A 14,663-nucleotide genomic window follows, 5' to 3' on the forward strand; every position below is an offset into this window, starting at 1 on the left:
AAGAGGGAATAATAACCTTCGTTCTATTTGAAAAATAAAATGTGGAACAAAATAGCTTTAAAATACAAAGGAATTGATCTGCAAACAACTTTCATGTAAAAAAATCAGAAGGTTGCTTAATAAAATGTAGAATTCCATCGACTTGAAGGGAACAAAAGAAAATATTGAATAGAAGTCGAAACATAAAAGATTCAAAATTACTGACAAATATGTCCTTCTGAAATGTTAACCTCAAAAATGGAAAATTAATTTGCTCACATGAATACAATTTTTAATTTGTTACACCATACAAATATTGAAAATTTTAATGGTGCAGAAAAAAATTTAATTTCAAATGATACGATCCAGTTCCTGAAACAGCAACTGACACTTGAAATTACACATTATTAACAAGAGATCTTCAGACATACGTAGGAAAATATTGAAATTAACTGCCCTTGAGATGCAGCCAAAAAAATAATTTAACAGCATGAATATCCTGAGGAACAGATCCAATTCATATAATAGGGCTGAGTGGTTGAATGAAACCTTTCTTAATAGCAAAATAGAATTCAGAGCAAAGCTGGATATCCATGGGTATTATTTTTAGCAAGTTCATTTCACAAGCACTTGTAGAAGAATTTAAATGGACAAAAAATCTTTCAGATTTTAGCAGAAATTGGTTGCTGTTTAATAGCAACAATAAGCAATTGCAAGCATCTCACATGAAATGAACATGTTTGAGAGAATGAGTTTATAGGAAACAAAGTGCCCACTACATTAACGAACATAAAATAATTCAATGGAACTTGATTTAAAAACCGCAATAACATAAAAAATTCAGTGAAAAATTTTAACTTCCTAATAATGGATTTTGCAAAAATGAAGCCATTACTTCCTGGCTCTCTCAACACTATTAGTGTTTACCATCTTCATGGGGTACAGCAATAAATACTGATGGTAATTTAATATAATATACCTATAACCTTCGGAAAAAAACAAATGACAAAGCTAATTTTTTATCTTTCGATATGTTTTTTTTATTTCAAGTAGGACTAGTCAAAAATAATAATAAAGTATTTTTATACTGACTGAAAAATAAATTTAACCATAGCAATGCCATAAATTTTAACAATATATTTTCACCTTGGCGATATATCGGTCCACCACAATGAGTGGGTTAAATTTTGTTAAAACAAGCTTCTACTGTAGAATAGTACAACTCCAATTACCCTGGAGTATCCAATACTCCGTTATGTGAGCTTAATAATCCAAGGGAATATGAAATACAGAGATGCAATTCATCGATGGCTAGTATCACGTAAAAGAGCATGGGAATTTACACGTTTTCGAATCACCAAGAAGGCATCAAAACCTATGCTTGCTTTCAAATGAGTTGTTACATACAAGATGCCATGTGCCGATTTCTAAGGAAGAATGACAAGAAACAGTACTAACAAAAATACTGTTTCCTTTTTACGCTTTTTAAGGAACTAGTGAATTGAAAATCAGAAGATTGAAATATCACAAGGGATTCTGGAGCTATGGAGGAACTATTCATTGACAGCATTTTCTCTTTAGCTCAGTGGAAGTTCTAGAAAATGTAGCACATAAATTGGAATAAGTAATTTTCTTGGATTTTCAGACTCAAGTTTTTCAATACTGATGAATAACAAACATTAAAAAACAACAGATATTTATGTAAATTTGTAACCAAGAAATATATTTCCATCGGTAATACAAGATGCATCAGAGAATATACTGATTTTCCTCCAAAAAGGTGGTGGTAATAAAGTCATTCAAAGAGCATATTAAGATAAGGTTCCACTCAACTTCAAAAAAATTAGCCCTAAAGTTCAGCCCTCATCTTTAATACCCAATTTGTATCTGCTATCAGCAGTGAATAACTTAAAAGATGAATCAAAATGTTAATTTAAAAAATGCATACATCCCCTATGTAAGCTGAACAATGACCTTTCATAATCAATAATAATACAAGCTGTCCCCAAGTTACACATCTTCAATATTGATAAATATACGATGTAAATACAAATTCAACATTTCTTAAAGAAAGAATAAAAGAAATTTCCTATTTCGTTGTGCTAATACGACCCTAGTAAAATTGTTCAAATTCTAGAAAATGATTATCAACTACATGTATCATTTAATAACTATGTATTAGAAATACATTGATAAATTCAGGGAGGTTGTATGAATGGTTTAAATAAAGATATTTCTTCCTGGTCAAATACTGATGCCTCTTGCCCTTCCAAAAACAATTGGTATATTTAAAAGTATTCCTTCGCACCCACTTCTACCTACAAGCATAGACTCACATGACAACACACAGCAATATTTGAATAAGAGCCAAAGTTCTAAGGCCTTAGTTGCCCTCTATTAGAGATTAAAAGTAATAATTAAATACAATTTTAATTAATGGAAGCTAGAAAGTTACAACAATATTTATGCAATAGTATCATCGCATAGTAGTATCATTGCATAGTAGTATAATGCATATCTTAATTATTGAATTTGGTGGAAAAATGCTGTCCACATGCATCAATCATTTTCAGGGAAAATGATTTCATAGTAAACTCCCCATGATGATTCCCCACTATTCCACAGTAAACTGATTAATTCCAACTAACCACCTAAAAAAATATTTAAACAAAGGAATTATCTGAGATCACCTAAAGGTACTTTAAATAATAAAGTCAACAGCTTTTTAGAAAGCAGAGTGGTATCCTGCTTTTTCCATGAACTATTTACAAAAAATGAGACCATTTCGTTCTACTCCTTTTAGGAAGTTTTGAACAAAATTAAATAATTTACCTCTAGCACTAATGTAAGGGTTGACATCCTAACTCTTAGTGCCAAGATGAGATGCAAATGCTAACAAAAAAAACTATTCTACTTCACCAGCTTGGCCAATTCTACCTAAATGGTTAACAGATAACAAACAAGCCTTGTAACACATAATAAGCGCAAATTGAAGACAGCTTGTATACTATCATTTATTCTGAGAAGCCAATAAATCACCAGTCATTCCAATATCTAATAAATTAAAGTTAAGATGAAACATAAGTGCTCCCATTTTTTAAACAATACTTACTCGCTTTCTATTTCAGCAACTGTGCATTTGTATTGTGCAGTAGAAAAAAGGCATATATCCGCAAACTGACGAACTGAAAATGATAATTGAGAGCATTTCAATTAGCTAGTATTCCCAATTATTACTAATTCAACATGGATACAAAAGAGGTATTAAAAACAACTAAGGAAGTATTTAATCCTTAAACGAAGGAGTAAATACTTCCTTAGTTGTTTTTAAAAAATAGATAAGAAAGAATTTAGCTAAAATCAGTGGTAACAAATAACAGAAAAGAATTTAAGAATTCTTGAAGCCCCAAAAAAAATGTTTTGAAATATATTTTAAATACATTTAACCCTCGCTTTACCATAATAATCCGTTCAGGGGGACCAATCTTAAAGTAAATTCCGTCGTGTGTTGAATAGTCATTATTTTCAAATGTAGAAGCAGTTAAAAGAGCACCAGTAATTGTAAATTTGGGAATGTTATTTTTGGAAAACATACTCCAGTTAAACTTAATGATTTTTCACATAATGACGTCAATTCTAAGGAATGGTTGACAATCCACACCCGTCTTTCTTCAGATTTGGGAAAGATAAAAAAAATTGCAATTGACTCTCATCGACCTTAGAATGCCCACTAATGAAGCAGATTCTGCAGATGTTGCAACCATATTTCTCCTACACCTTTGACTAAATATGCCACAAGATACATCTCAGGGCACTTCTCAAGGGTGTCATTTTCACCAAAATCACAAGCATCTCACAGAGGTTGTTGCCTTGTTGAGGTTAGGGATAAAAAAAACACCCAAAGAGGACTGGGATGATAATAGACATTTTACATGAACCCAGCTATCTCCAGGCATATTTGCTCTACTAACAAGAACAGAATTAAATTGGAATGATTTGAAACCAAAACCATCAAACTGCTCCTGTGGAATGTGCTGCAACCACGTGCTTAATTGAAACAAGTCACAGCGCAATGTAGGCAGCTCTTGGCACTGCATACAACAACAATGCATGGAGAAGAGGTAATAATAATAATCCTCAGTGGATTCAACAATAGTGATATTCGCTCCATTTCATATTGCCCTTATTATACTGCACAGTGAGCACTCAAGTTATTCCTTTTTCTGTTCTTTAACTAACACTACATACATAAAATAACAGTAAAATACTAATTTTAATTACAGTTTTTTTTTAACTTGAGCATCATCTTATTTAATAATAAGTAGAAAAATATTTGATAAATTAACAACAATTGCATTATTAATGATTTCTAACACTTGGTGAATATTTTTATCAACCAAGAAAATCACCATTGAAATTTCAAGTGAAATCATTATTAACTATGGCAAAAATACTCATTGCAAGGATAATTGATAGGAATTGAAGGCCAGCACTCAAAAGGTGTTCAGTAAGATATTACGAAGGCTACTCACCAGAAACCTTAATCTTTCTCACTGTGCGATTAGAATTGTTTGCAATGTGGACATTAACAGCTATGTTTTCACCGTGGTGATACAACTAGAAAAAAATGAAATAATTATTGTACACAAATCAAAGTAGAATAAAAATTAAAATTTCAAAACCACATATTAAAAAACATAACATGTCAGTGGAATAAATTAGAGATGTGCAAACACCCCATTTTTTACTCAAAGCCAGCCAACCAATACAAAATCTTTTGTTTGCATCACGCTCCAAAGTCAAATCAATATTTTATGGTTTTTGAGAAAATTAAGATCGAGAGGTGGCTGCTAAGTTGAAATGGCAAATGGGCCCATTGCAACAGAAGAGGAATAAATGTATGGGATGGGATAGGGAGTTAGGTAGTCATGGGTGCTTACAGGAGAGAGGAACAAAGAAAGTCCCATTACTATACATGTAATCCAATGTAGGCAGCTGGACTTCATCTCGATAGACCGGAAGCCATAGTTAAAGCACTCGCCTGCGCACTGAAAGTCACGTGTTCGTATCCCAATCTATGCAATTAATTTTTTTTCTCTGTTGAATTTTCGCACAACGAGTTATAATTAGGAGATATATTTAAAGATGCGACAATAATAGCTGTTTGTCATTTTCATACCAAATAAAATAGTGCAATAAAAATAACCGAGTATGTGCAAAAACAGATAAAAATCTAACCCCATTATTTTATGTTATTTTAACCTACATAACTCGAGCCATTGATAATAATGGACACCTATTTCAACCTAATTTAATCACAGTATTTCCTTCCAGCATACCTTCACTTTTATGGAAATTTTTTTAAATGTTTACGGCATATCATGAAGGCCATAACATCATTTATGATGATCAATATTCATATTGAAATAAGATACACAATGAAAATATGACAATTTGGTTAAACAACTGAGTAAGTAAACCATATGTTGCCGGAAAATATGATGGATTTCACCACTATCTGTAGTTTAGTTCTTACGATACACAAACTTATCAATCAACTATGCTCTCATGACAATGAAAGAACAAACTCGTTTAAAATTTACCTTCATTCCCGTAATTTGCTCAAAACGACAGGTGATTACCTTAAAAAAAACCACAGACGGGCAATCCTAACATAATTTACCCCGCAACAACATCAATTATGTGATAATGTATCAATTAGCACTTATGTATGCCCGTATATACCTTTCGCCTCTCTTGTGAAGTGTCAAACCTGGCGGAAGGTTATTTTTGCTGCTCACTTGTCTCTTGAAAACCGTGGCGTTTTAACATTTCCCCTTTAGGATGACTGTTGACGTCATACCAAAAGTGGAACGCTTTCCGATAGTATGTGTGAAACGAAAGGAAGACGAGTGTAGGATAGGTTCCCAATCGACTCGGATTGAATCCGTATCCGACGCTGCCACTCCTATGAGACTCTGAAACACCCTCCAAAGTTAATGCCAAAAATTACCTCAACAACTCCTGCCCTGAGTCTGCTTGTCTAAGCACTGCCACCACACAGTTGCATTCAAAATGTGGTTGTGAAACAGTGAAAATTTACTCAGTACTAGTAGGCAAAATGAATATTTAGCCTGGGTTGCACCAATAATTTTCTTGAGATTAAGTTCATAATTAAGTGATGGGAACGTTCACTCAAACCCAACATCGCAATATAATAAAATAATTCAGTGGATGAATGGGAAAGATAAGTTATGACAAAAAAAAAACATTGTATTTATTAAGCCCTTCTCTCATAACTTGAGAATGAAAAAATGCATAAGTGCCACCCACTTTTCATTAGTTAGAGACGTCATTAAAGTTCTGGTTCATTAACCCTTTTAGTGCTATCCTCCTTCTAAGGGTAGAGGCGAGAAATGCGTAGGGTATTTTCATGAAATTTAGGGCATTTTTGGGTATTTTCATAAAATGTAGCAACCAGGAAAAAAAAACAATAGAAAGCAATTTTATTACTTATCCATAAGCAGTGAAATAATTTTTTTTTAAATAGTGAGGTAAAACTGGTTAATATTGACAAAATACTTTTACGTTTACTGAAATAAAATATATCAATGTGATAAGTAGGGACATGCAAAAGTCGCAAATGCGATAACACGAAATTTAGCGCGAATTCCGGGGTTTCCCCACGAATACGCAAATTTCTTGTTAATAGCGATTTTCTCCAATTCAAGAGCGATTTTCACCAACTCAGACGCAATTTTCATCAATTTTTCATCTGCTCATGCTTCTCCCACAAAATTGTTTTTCAAGGCGTATATTTAAGCCGTAATTTTTTCACTGCATTGGCCGCTTTACTACGGAATGAATTTCTACGGGCCGCAGTTCACACCCAGCACCATGAAATCCAGAGTGATGTCTCATTTGAAAGCGGCCTGAATTTCATGGCTCCGCACTGAGAACTGCAGCCGGCGAAAAGTCGTAGCGTCTGAAAGTAGCCTCAAGGTAGCACTGTGTGTATTTCACGTCATAGATGGCACACGAGATTGAAATGGGAGCCTTGCAGACTGTCGACAACGCCGTGCCGTCAACTGCACAAATCGACTCGTTTGAAAAAATACATTGAGACCAATTGTTACTTGAAAGCACGGTACCGTGCTGTTGACGACGGCCGGAGCAAAGCCGATTCGTCTGAAAGCGGCAAAAAGCGGCGGTGCACCATCTATGCCGTGAAATACACATGGAGCTATATTGAGGCAGCTTTCAACGATTTACCGCCAGCTGCCGTTCCCGGCAAAGCACCATGAAATTCAGACTGCTTTCCGACAAGACGACTCTGGATTTCACGGTGCTGTGCCGTGAACGGAGCTCTACAGAAATTCGTCGCGCACTATCCTAATGCACACATATTATATAGAGAGTTAACCCTTTTGCTACTAATGACGAAAATATGTGGCAGGGCATTTCTTGACCCGGGAGACCAAAGCCGCAAATTTTCGACTAAGATTTTTCTACGTAGGAGAACGAATGCCGAAAATATACATTTACTTACTCTCCCCCTTTCGTGACGGTCGCGGGTTCGCGAAGTCTTAGTTCCCTCAACCTCCTGACCCCCCAACTAGTGTTTTCAACTTACCGTATTTCTCCAAATACAGTCCCTCCCCCTAATTTTGAGGCTTCAGTTTCAGGAAAAGTTAAAAAAATGCGTTCGAATATAGTCCCCCCCTTTACTTTTACCACAGGCATTTCTGGAAAAAAAGGGGGGACTATATTCAGACACATACAGTATATACTGGGCTGAGCTGACTGTCTTACCATTTACGAATAGCATACAGACTTCTATCTAGGTGGATTGACTATTTAAATATATCTCCAATAATGAGCAATAAAGCACAACTGCAGATCCACATTAGCTCAAAAATTCTTCCACACACATCTTCTGCCACACTGCAAACACTCATGAAGAGTTTATTTCAGTCACCCACTTCAGCATAAATTTGCCAGCTTAAGAGGATAATTTAGATTCTTGTGGGCAATTCGTTATTCTTACCTCCTTGTCCAAAGAAGCTTCTAGGTGTAATTTGTTGGGACTCATCATGAACTCTTTACTAACTTCCACAGAAGGTTGATCCCCTTGCACACTTGGCGCATACATAATTTTTCGGATTGCCAGCCTGACAGAATTTCTGGAAATAGATAAATTAAACATATTCAATTAAACAAAATATCTGCTTTGTTGGCAATGATTCATATCTTCAACTAGAAAAATTGAACATACAAAGATTTCATACACAACATTAATAATAAAATGTATACGCTAACATATGCGTATCATCAACAAGAACAAATCCACCAAAACATTAGCTTGCAGGCAAAAGTAAAACTTGCAACACTAGAATTGACAGCTTGGATGACTGGAGAAATAATACACACAATCCCTGATTAACATTGATCTAGTTAGTACTATTCAGATGTTGAGAGCTTGTTCCAGTTATTTGCTCTTGAAAATTCTACAATTTGTAGGAATCACTGCACCCCGTGCACCCATTCGATTTACGAAATTACAAACCTCAGTCCCGGTAGTTGCAAAATGAACTTCATTACGAAGTTTCACGCATAAGCAATGGCATTTAGGTGGATATTCACTATGCTAAGCTTTAATAATCACGTAACATTTAAGTTCTTCTAGTGTACTGTGCCCAAGAGCGTCAATTATGATTCTGTATTCAGTATACACACAACATCATATAATAAGCTTCATTCCTGTGGTGTCACGGTAACCCACTCATAACCGCTTGTCAATTGGACGTACAGTTAGTCCTCTTCCTACGCACATTAGATTTACGAATTTTCAGAGATACAAGCATTCAAAATTTTCAAATTTCGAATTTGGTGCCTTTAGATTTGGCCGATGCTATGCGGTGTGGCGCAGAGGAACTCTAACTGTGGGCACAATCTGAACAAAGTGTCATTGAATCCGGTGTGAATTTAGCAACTGCTCAGCATTTCGCCCATTCTTTGTCACCGCTGGGAGCTATTCTTTCGGCTCCAAATGCATCACATGCCCAGCTAGATCAGTTCGTCACAATCGTAAGTTAGCTCATTAGTGTACTGTAGTATTGCATTCTGCAGGATAACTGTACTCCTCGATTCCTTGCATACAGTCCGGCCGGTGAGAGTTGTCCGATGACGGCACAAAAGGAGGGGCGGATAACCCTGCGCCAGCACAGTTACAGCCAATCGCTGTCCCCCAAACGCCCCTCACACCCTCGCCTAGTCATAAAATGTTGTCACATACATATTGAGCACCAAAATAAGCCTGATCCACCAAAACAAACCCTTTCTTCGAATCAACAAAACAAGTGATTCTTCCTCTGGGTCCTTCACGCTCATCGTCCCTTCTGGCTCCTTTCTTCACGGAACCCTTTTATTTACAAGTGAAGTAGGTGTTTCCCTTTCTTTCCAGGCAACCATACCCCCTACCCCAACCTAGACCATTCTGCCTATCATCGGACAACTCTCGGCGGCGGGACTGTAGATTTATCAACTTAGGAACAAGGCCTTGGAATGCATCTATTTCGTATATCAGACTTCTGTATTCGGAAAGATATCAACCCTCGATTGCGTCATGCCACATTCTTCTGTTGAGAATCTGAAACGAATTTTCCTGTTTCTTTATATTTCTGTGATCGCATTTACTTTTTCTGTTTTTTTTCGATAATTCCTAAAAGAACTCTAAGAACTCTTATGAACCTCCAGTTTTTCGGTCCCGTGAACTTTGTAATAACGAGAGCCTACCGTATCTCAATTAGAACTGTATTCAGCTTTAAGTTTAAAGGCAAATTGCAGATTTTAAGCTTTTACAACAGAAAATTGTAATTTATACATTGTATCATAGAAGAAAAACAATCAAGATTTTCATAAATGCTGAAATCATATCTACAAAGCCTGAAAAGGTAAATAATATCACTTGGTGTGAAGTTAAAAGTTTTGCCAAGTCTAGATGCTTGACAACAAGACATTTATGCAAAGCACCTTCATAGTTCTAGTCATATTGGTCAACTACTTCTTTCCTTTAAATCCTTTCTATTATTAAACTTATTTCAAAACTCTCCTACTGAATCTGTTCTCTCCTATTAAATCCCATGTAAGACATTTACACAATTAATTATTGTCGAGTCAAGACCTCTATTATGCAATTTGTGCAGTGCATTTGTGATTAGCAGTGTGTAGTAATTAGTAATACCGTATAAGCGCGTGTAACAGGTGCACCTTTATTCCCAGAAATTGCAGCCAAAAAGGGGGGTGCGCCTCTTACACAAACTTCTATCTTCCCCTACTCCCTTTTTACAATGCTCCTGTTTGCGTTTCTTACACTTAAGCATCGTGCCGTCACGTCGTTACCTCAGATGTGAACATGGAAAAGATCGCACAGGGTATTTCGCTCCAGAGGGCGCGCTAAATTTACTGCTACGTGCTACGAGTGGGAATACCGTGGCATTTATACAGCATATAGTAATCGCTTATCAAACATAGAAAAACGCACAGTTTTGAAGGACAATACCTGATCAAAAGTCAACATCTGTCTTGCTGAGTACCGTATTTGCACGAATCTAAGACGAGGTTTTTTTTCCTCCTAACTCCTGCAGAAAAGAGGGTTCGTCTTACAATCGTATGCAAAATTCTCGACGTCAATCGGGTTGCATAATTTACGTCGGAAAAATTATGGACACCTGAGTTTGCCACCTGATAGCTATACAACGAAAAATCAACGTCAAAAAAAGCTTAACAGTAATTTAGCATATTTAATTTTGTGTTCAAGTAAAAAAAAAACATTTTCCACTTTTGGGCAGCAGGCAAAAATTCGGTGCGTGCCGATCAGCCGCCGGGTGCACTTCTGCCGCGTCCGCGAGATTGCCTGCTTTACCCTGGGTTCGGCTCCATTCAAGTTAAAGCTCGATCAACTCACAAAATGTTTGTGTGATTGGTTACAATTTACCTAAATTGTAACGTTAAAGCCTCAATGCCATCGCGGAATAAACTGCTACAAAGTCGTTGCATTTTTCTCAGAGCAACGGTAAGAAGGCAACATGATTTGCCTCTGATTAGAGAGATCGATTCCGTTGCCTTTCAGAGTATTACGATGGTAGAGAAAAGAAGTTATTACACTCCCGCTTTCAAAAGAAAAGTTATTCAGTGGAATCCCGATCTATCGTACCCATATTGATCATTTTCCCGCATTCATCATTCGCCGTTTCTGGTCCCAAATAAAGTTCCATATAGGCAATGTAATTTTTTCTCGCATCTCCGAAGTATCGCTTTCCCGCATATATCGTTTGAAGATTGTGGTCCCGACGTATAATTTTCCCGCATCCATCTTTTGACGAACATGAGACGAAATAAATACAATGTGTCATTTATGGCTAATAACGACAGGCACATAGATTAAATCTTCCCCACGAAATGAAACCACCATTGGGAGAAGCTCAAAGCCACGGGGTAGTAACATAAGCGCATTTCCCAAGATCAGCTATCCCCCTCCATTCAGCACTCGCCTCCCCCCTCTGACGCTTTCCTCTTCTCCAAAATCAAACAAAAGGTCCAACCTAGCGCAGGGATCGTGTTACGAAGACCTTGGCTTCGAAAAAAATATCAAGTTACACGAGAACAATAAAAACGTGTTTCACGCCCCTCCTACCCACTGACCTTTTTCAGCCTACCTGCTTCAAAGTTCCTGGTTTCTGGAGGCCAACCGCTGCATGAATCACCTATTAGCTCAAAAGGTGTCTCACAATGAATTTCGGCAATTGGTATTATACTTTTATTAGGCTGAAATATTTGCAATGTTTTGAAATATTTGTAACTCAAAAAAGAACGAGACCAAGCACGACGTATTTCTAACGTTATTTAAGTATTTGCAAGGAACTAATTGGAAAAATACGATAATGATTTTTGGGGAAACTCTATATCCTCGTAGCTGAGCTTCTTGGCAGTTAATGCGGCATTTTTTTCCGAAAACAGGATATCAGGTTATTATCAGTTGTCAATTTACGAGTTATACCATAAGTCTCACTTGTCAGAGTTACTGACGAAGGGATATCTTCTCAGGATATATTGTTCCTCCCTACTAGCAATCCGAATTCATCCGCCCATCTGGCGCTACGCTAATTAGAAAAACATGGGTATCTTTGGGACAAAAAATTTCATGGCGCAGTCATATGGCCATGCTTCACCATCAGCAGGATACTCTGCGTACGCCGAACGCGATAGCATAGCTCGTACGATTGGTTCCCTACTTTCCAGGGTGGCTTGCCTTCATACCACCGAGTGTTTTCCGTGTGGGTTTAATGAAGTCAGGTTTCATTTTCACTAGTTTAATTTTATTGGTCTTCGGACCATGGCCCCTCCAAAGAAACTTTTAGTCGAATCAATAATAAGACCTAAGTGTCTCGATAAAGTACTACTATTCCTGTCATTATGCGCCAAAAATCCTGCGTTTCCTGGGACATAGGCAACCTAGCCAAACATCCCCGCATTGAACGTTTTCCCCTAGAAAAATTTTTTTCCCATAGTGGAGTTCCAAAAAAGGGGGGGTCGTCTTAGATTCGTGCAAATACAGTAATTTCCATTACGCTCGCTAAGGGCCTGATTTTTCAAATATCATCTTCAGATGCTATGGTTATTGCAATTGAAAATTATATTGGTGCCAAAACCTGCTGTTTAAAAAATTCAAACAAGTGTGTACATTGTGGGACTAAAAGGCATATAGAATAAATCAGAAATGCTTATAAGTGAAGAGCACTGAAGGAAAGGCAGAGGGGAAGGTGTGCTCTCCCTCCGTATTTTAAGAAACTAGGCTACGGGCGAAGTATAAAGGGAAGAACACGTCTGATCTTGCATGACACGTCGTTGCCTTCAAAGCGAAGGGGCGAAGGCACAGCAATGTGATATACAGTGGAACCTCGCTAAAGCGAGTACGGGCTATAGCGACACTCCCGCTATAACGAGAGATAGCCGATGCACCGTCAATTGACCCTACAATAAGCGTGTTAAAAAATTCGTTTTTACGAGACCCTTTTGGTGTTGGCTCTCGCCATAGCGAGGGTTTCACCGCCGGAAGATTTTCATCAAGACTCCTTAACCTCTGTAATTGCTAGCGATCTGTTAGAAATGAAGTTAATGGAGTGCTCAGTCTCAAATTTATGTGGTAAACCGTCTTTCGATAAATAAGTAGTTAATTTTGGTGAAAATATTGTGGCATTAGCATTCGCGAATGCTTAATCTTCTTTTGTTCCTCGGGCGGCAGAAAGCAGTCGGCAGCATACCCGCACGTCCGTGAGTTGCGTGAATAGAAAGCATTTGATGGCAGTCACCATGGCCAAAAAAACACCAAACACGTCTAAGCGAGAAAATAAAAATAAAGGAGTAATATGAGTGTCGAAATTAAATTTATCTTCCTATTCGCTCTGCAACATTAAAAAAAACAAAAGCGCCCAAGGAATGCAGACGATGAAGAGTTATAAGGAGCTTTGTTCGGGTGGTTTTGCCCATTCAAATCTGCGGGAACTTCTGAGAAAGGGGCTAGGCCCAAGCCTGAAGCGGAGTATTTTAGGGATAGATTGCGAATCGAGAATTTTAAGAGTGCGGAAGGTTGATTATACTAATGCGAAGCACCAAAGCGTTATCTCCCCTCACAACTCCCCTGGTGATGCCTGCGGTGTAAACCTGAAGTCGTGGAAGAGAGGACTCCGATCATAAGTATCTTTAGAAGTATTCCCCGCGTCATATAACATAGACGAAACGGAACTTTTTTTTTATATACAACTCCCCGACAAAACCCTTGCAGTATGATTACTTGCAATGATGCCTCTAAAGGTAGGTAGTGCGCCTTAGCGATGATGTAGGATGTACGAAGCAATGATACTCAGCGTGAATTGTCCGGATGGACGTATTTATTCTCCGTTGCGGATTTACAAGGGTGAACTATTCGGGTCATTGGTCGGAGTCGTACTGGCGCTCTCTTTTGTTACGTAGGTAGCCGAACATCCCCTGGTGGCCGCTGGAAGAACTCACAGAACAACTAACTCTCGTTTGCAGTGCCGTGGTAAACTCGGTGTATCATTTCAAATACGTCGCGAGCGTAAAACTCAAAAAGAAACTTTTTTTCAACAACGGTAATTTTAATCACGTCATTTTTCAAGCTTAGCAAACTTTTTACCGTAGATGATGAAGATATTACATTATCTGATAGAAAAAGTCTTCCAAGGCGGGAACGTTATACAACCTTCCACCGGTAGAAACAAATGTAATGCGTTATTTCACTTCACTGCCGGTTAACGTACAGAAACAATAAACATACACCAATGGAAACCTTTGAGGCATTAAATAACCGCGATACTGTTTTGTCAGTTAATTTTTGAATTTTCAGTGGAAAATACCAAAATAATAGAATGATCACGTAAATGAACTAATTAAGTGCATAGAAAAATGACTTCGTCGGTTGTGCATTAGCATAATGATTGACGAAACAATGCTTTCCATGATTTTTATTCAGTGCGGCGCTTATAAATGGTTTGAATAGTTAGTCGTTGTTCGAGTAAGGAAATTTCGTGATGCAAAAAACATCGCCTTTCGTCTGGATTTATGCTTACGTTTATCGGATAGATGTTTATCTGTCGCCGCACCAC

At 37.4% G+C, this 14,663-nt stretch overlaps 1 protein-coding gene across 3 annotated transcripts in view; it reads right to left on the reverse strand.

Annotated features, from left to right (window-relative positions):
* Positions 1 to 14,663, reverse strand: part of LOC124153733 (beta-arrestin-1) — a 50,942-nt gene that overhangs the window by 20,643 nt on the left and 15,636 nt on the right. For all 3 annotated transcript variants that reach the window (XM_046527067.1, XM_046527068.1, XM_046527069.1), the window contains exons 7-9: positions 8,027 to 8,162; positions 4,512 to 4,596; positions 3,092 to 3,164 (exon numbers count right to left, since the gene is read on the reverse strand). In XM_046527067.1, coding sequence (XP_046383023.1) covers positions 3,092 to 3,164; positions 4,512 to 4,596; positions 8,027 to 8,162 — 294 coding nt within the window. The remainder of the gene's footprint in view (positions 1 to 3,091; positions 3,165 to 4,511; positions 4,597 to 8,026; positions 8,163 to 14,663) is intronic.

Source organism: Ischnura elegans, chromosome 2 (genome assembly GCF_921293095.1).
Source record: "Ischnura elegans chromosome 2, ioIscEleg1.1, whole genome shotgun sequence".
In the NCBI taxonomy this organism is placed as follows: Eukaryota; Metazoa; Arthropoda; class Insecta; order Odonata; family Coenagrionidae; genus Ischnura; species Ischnura elegans.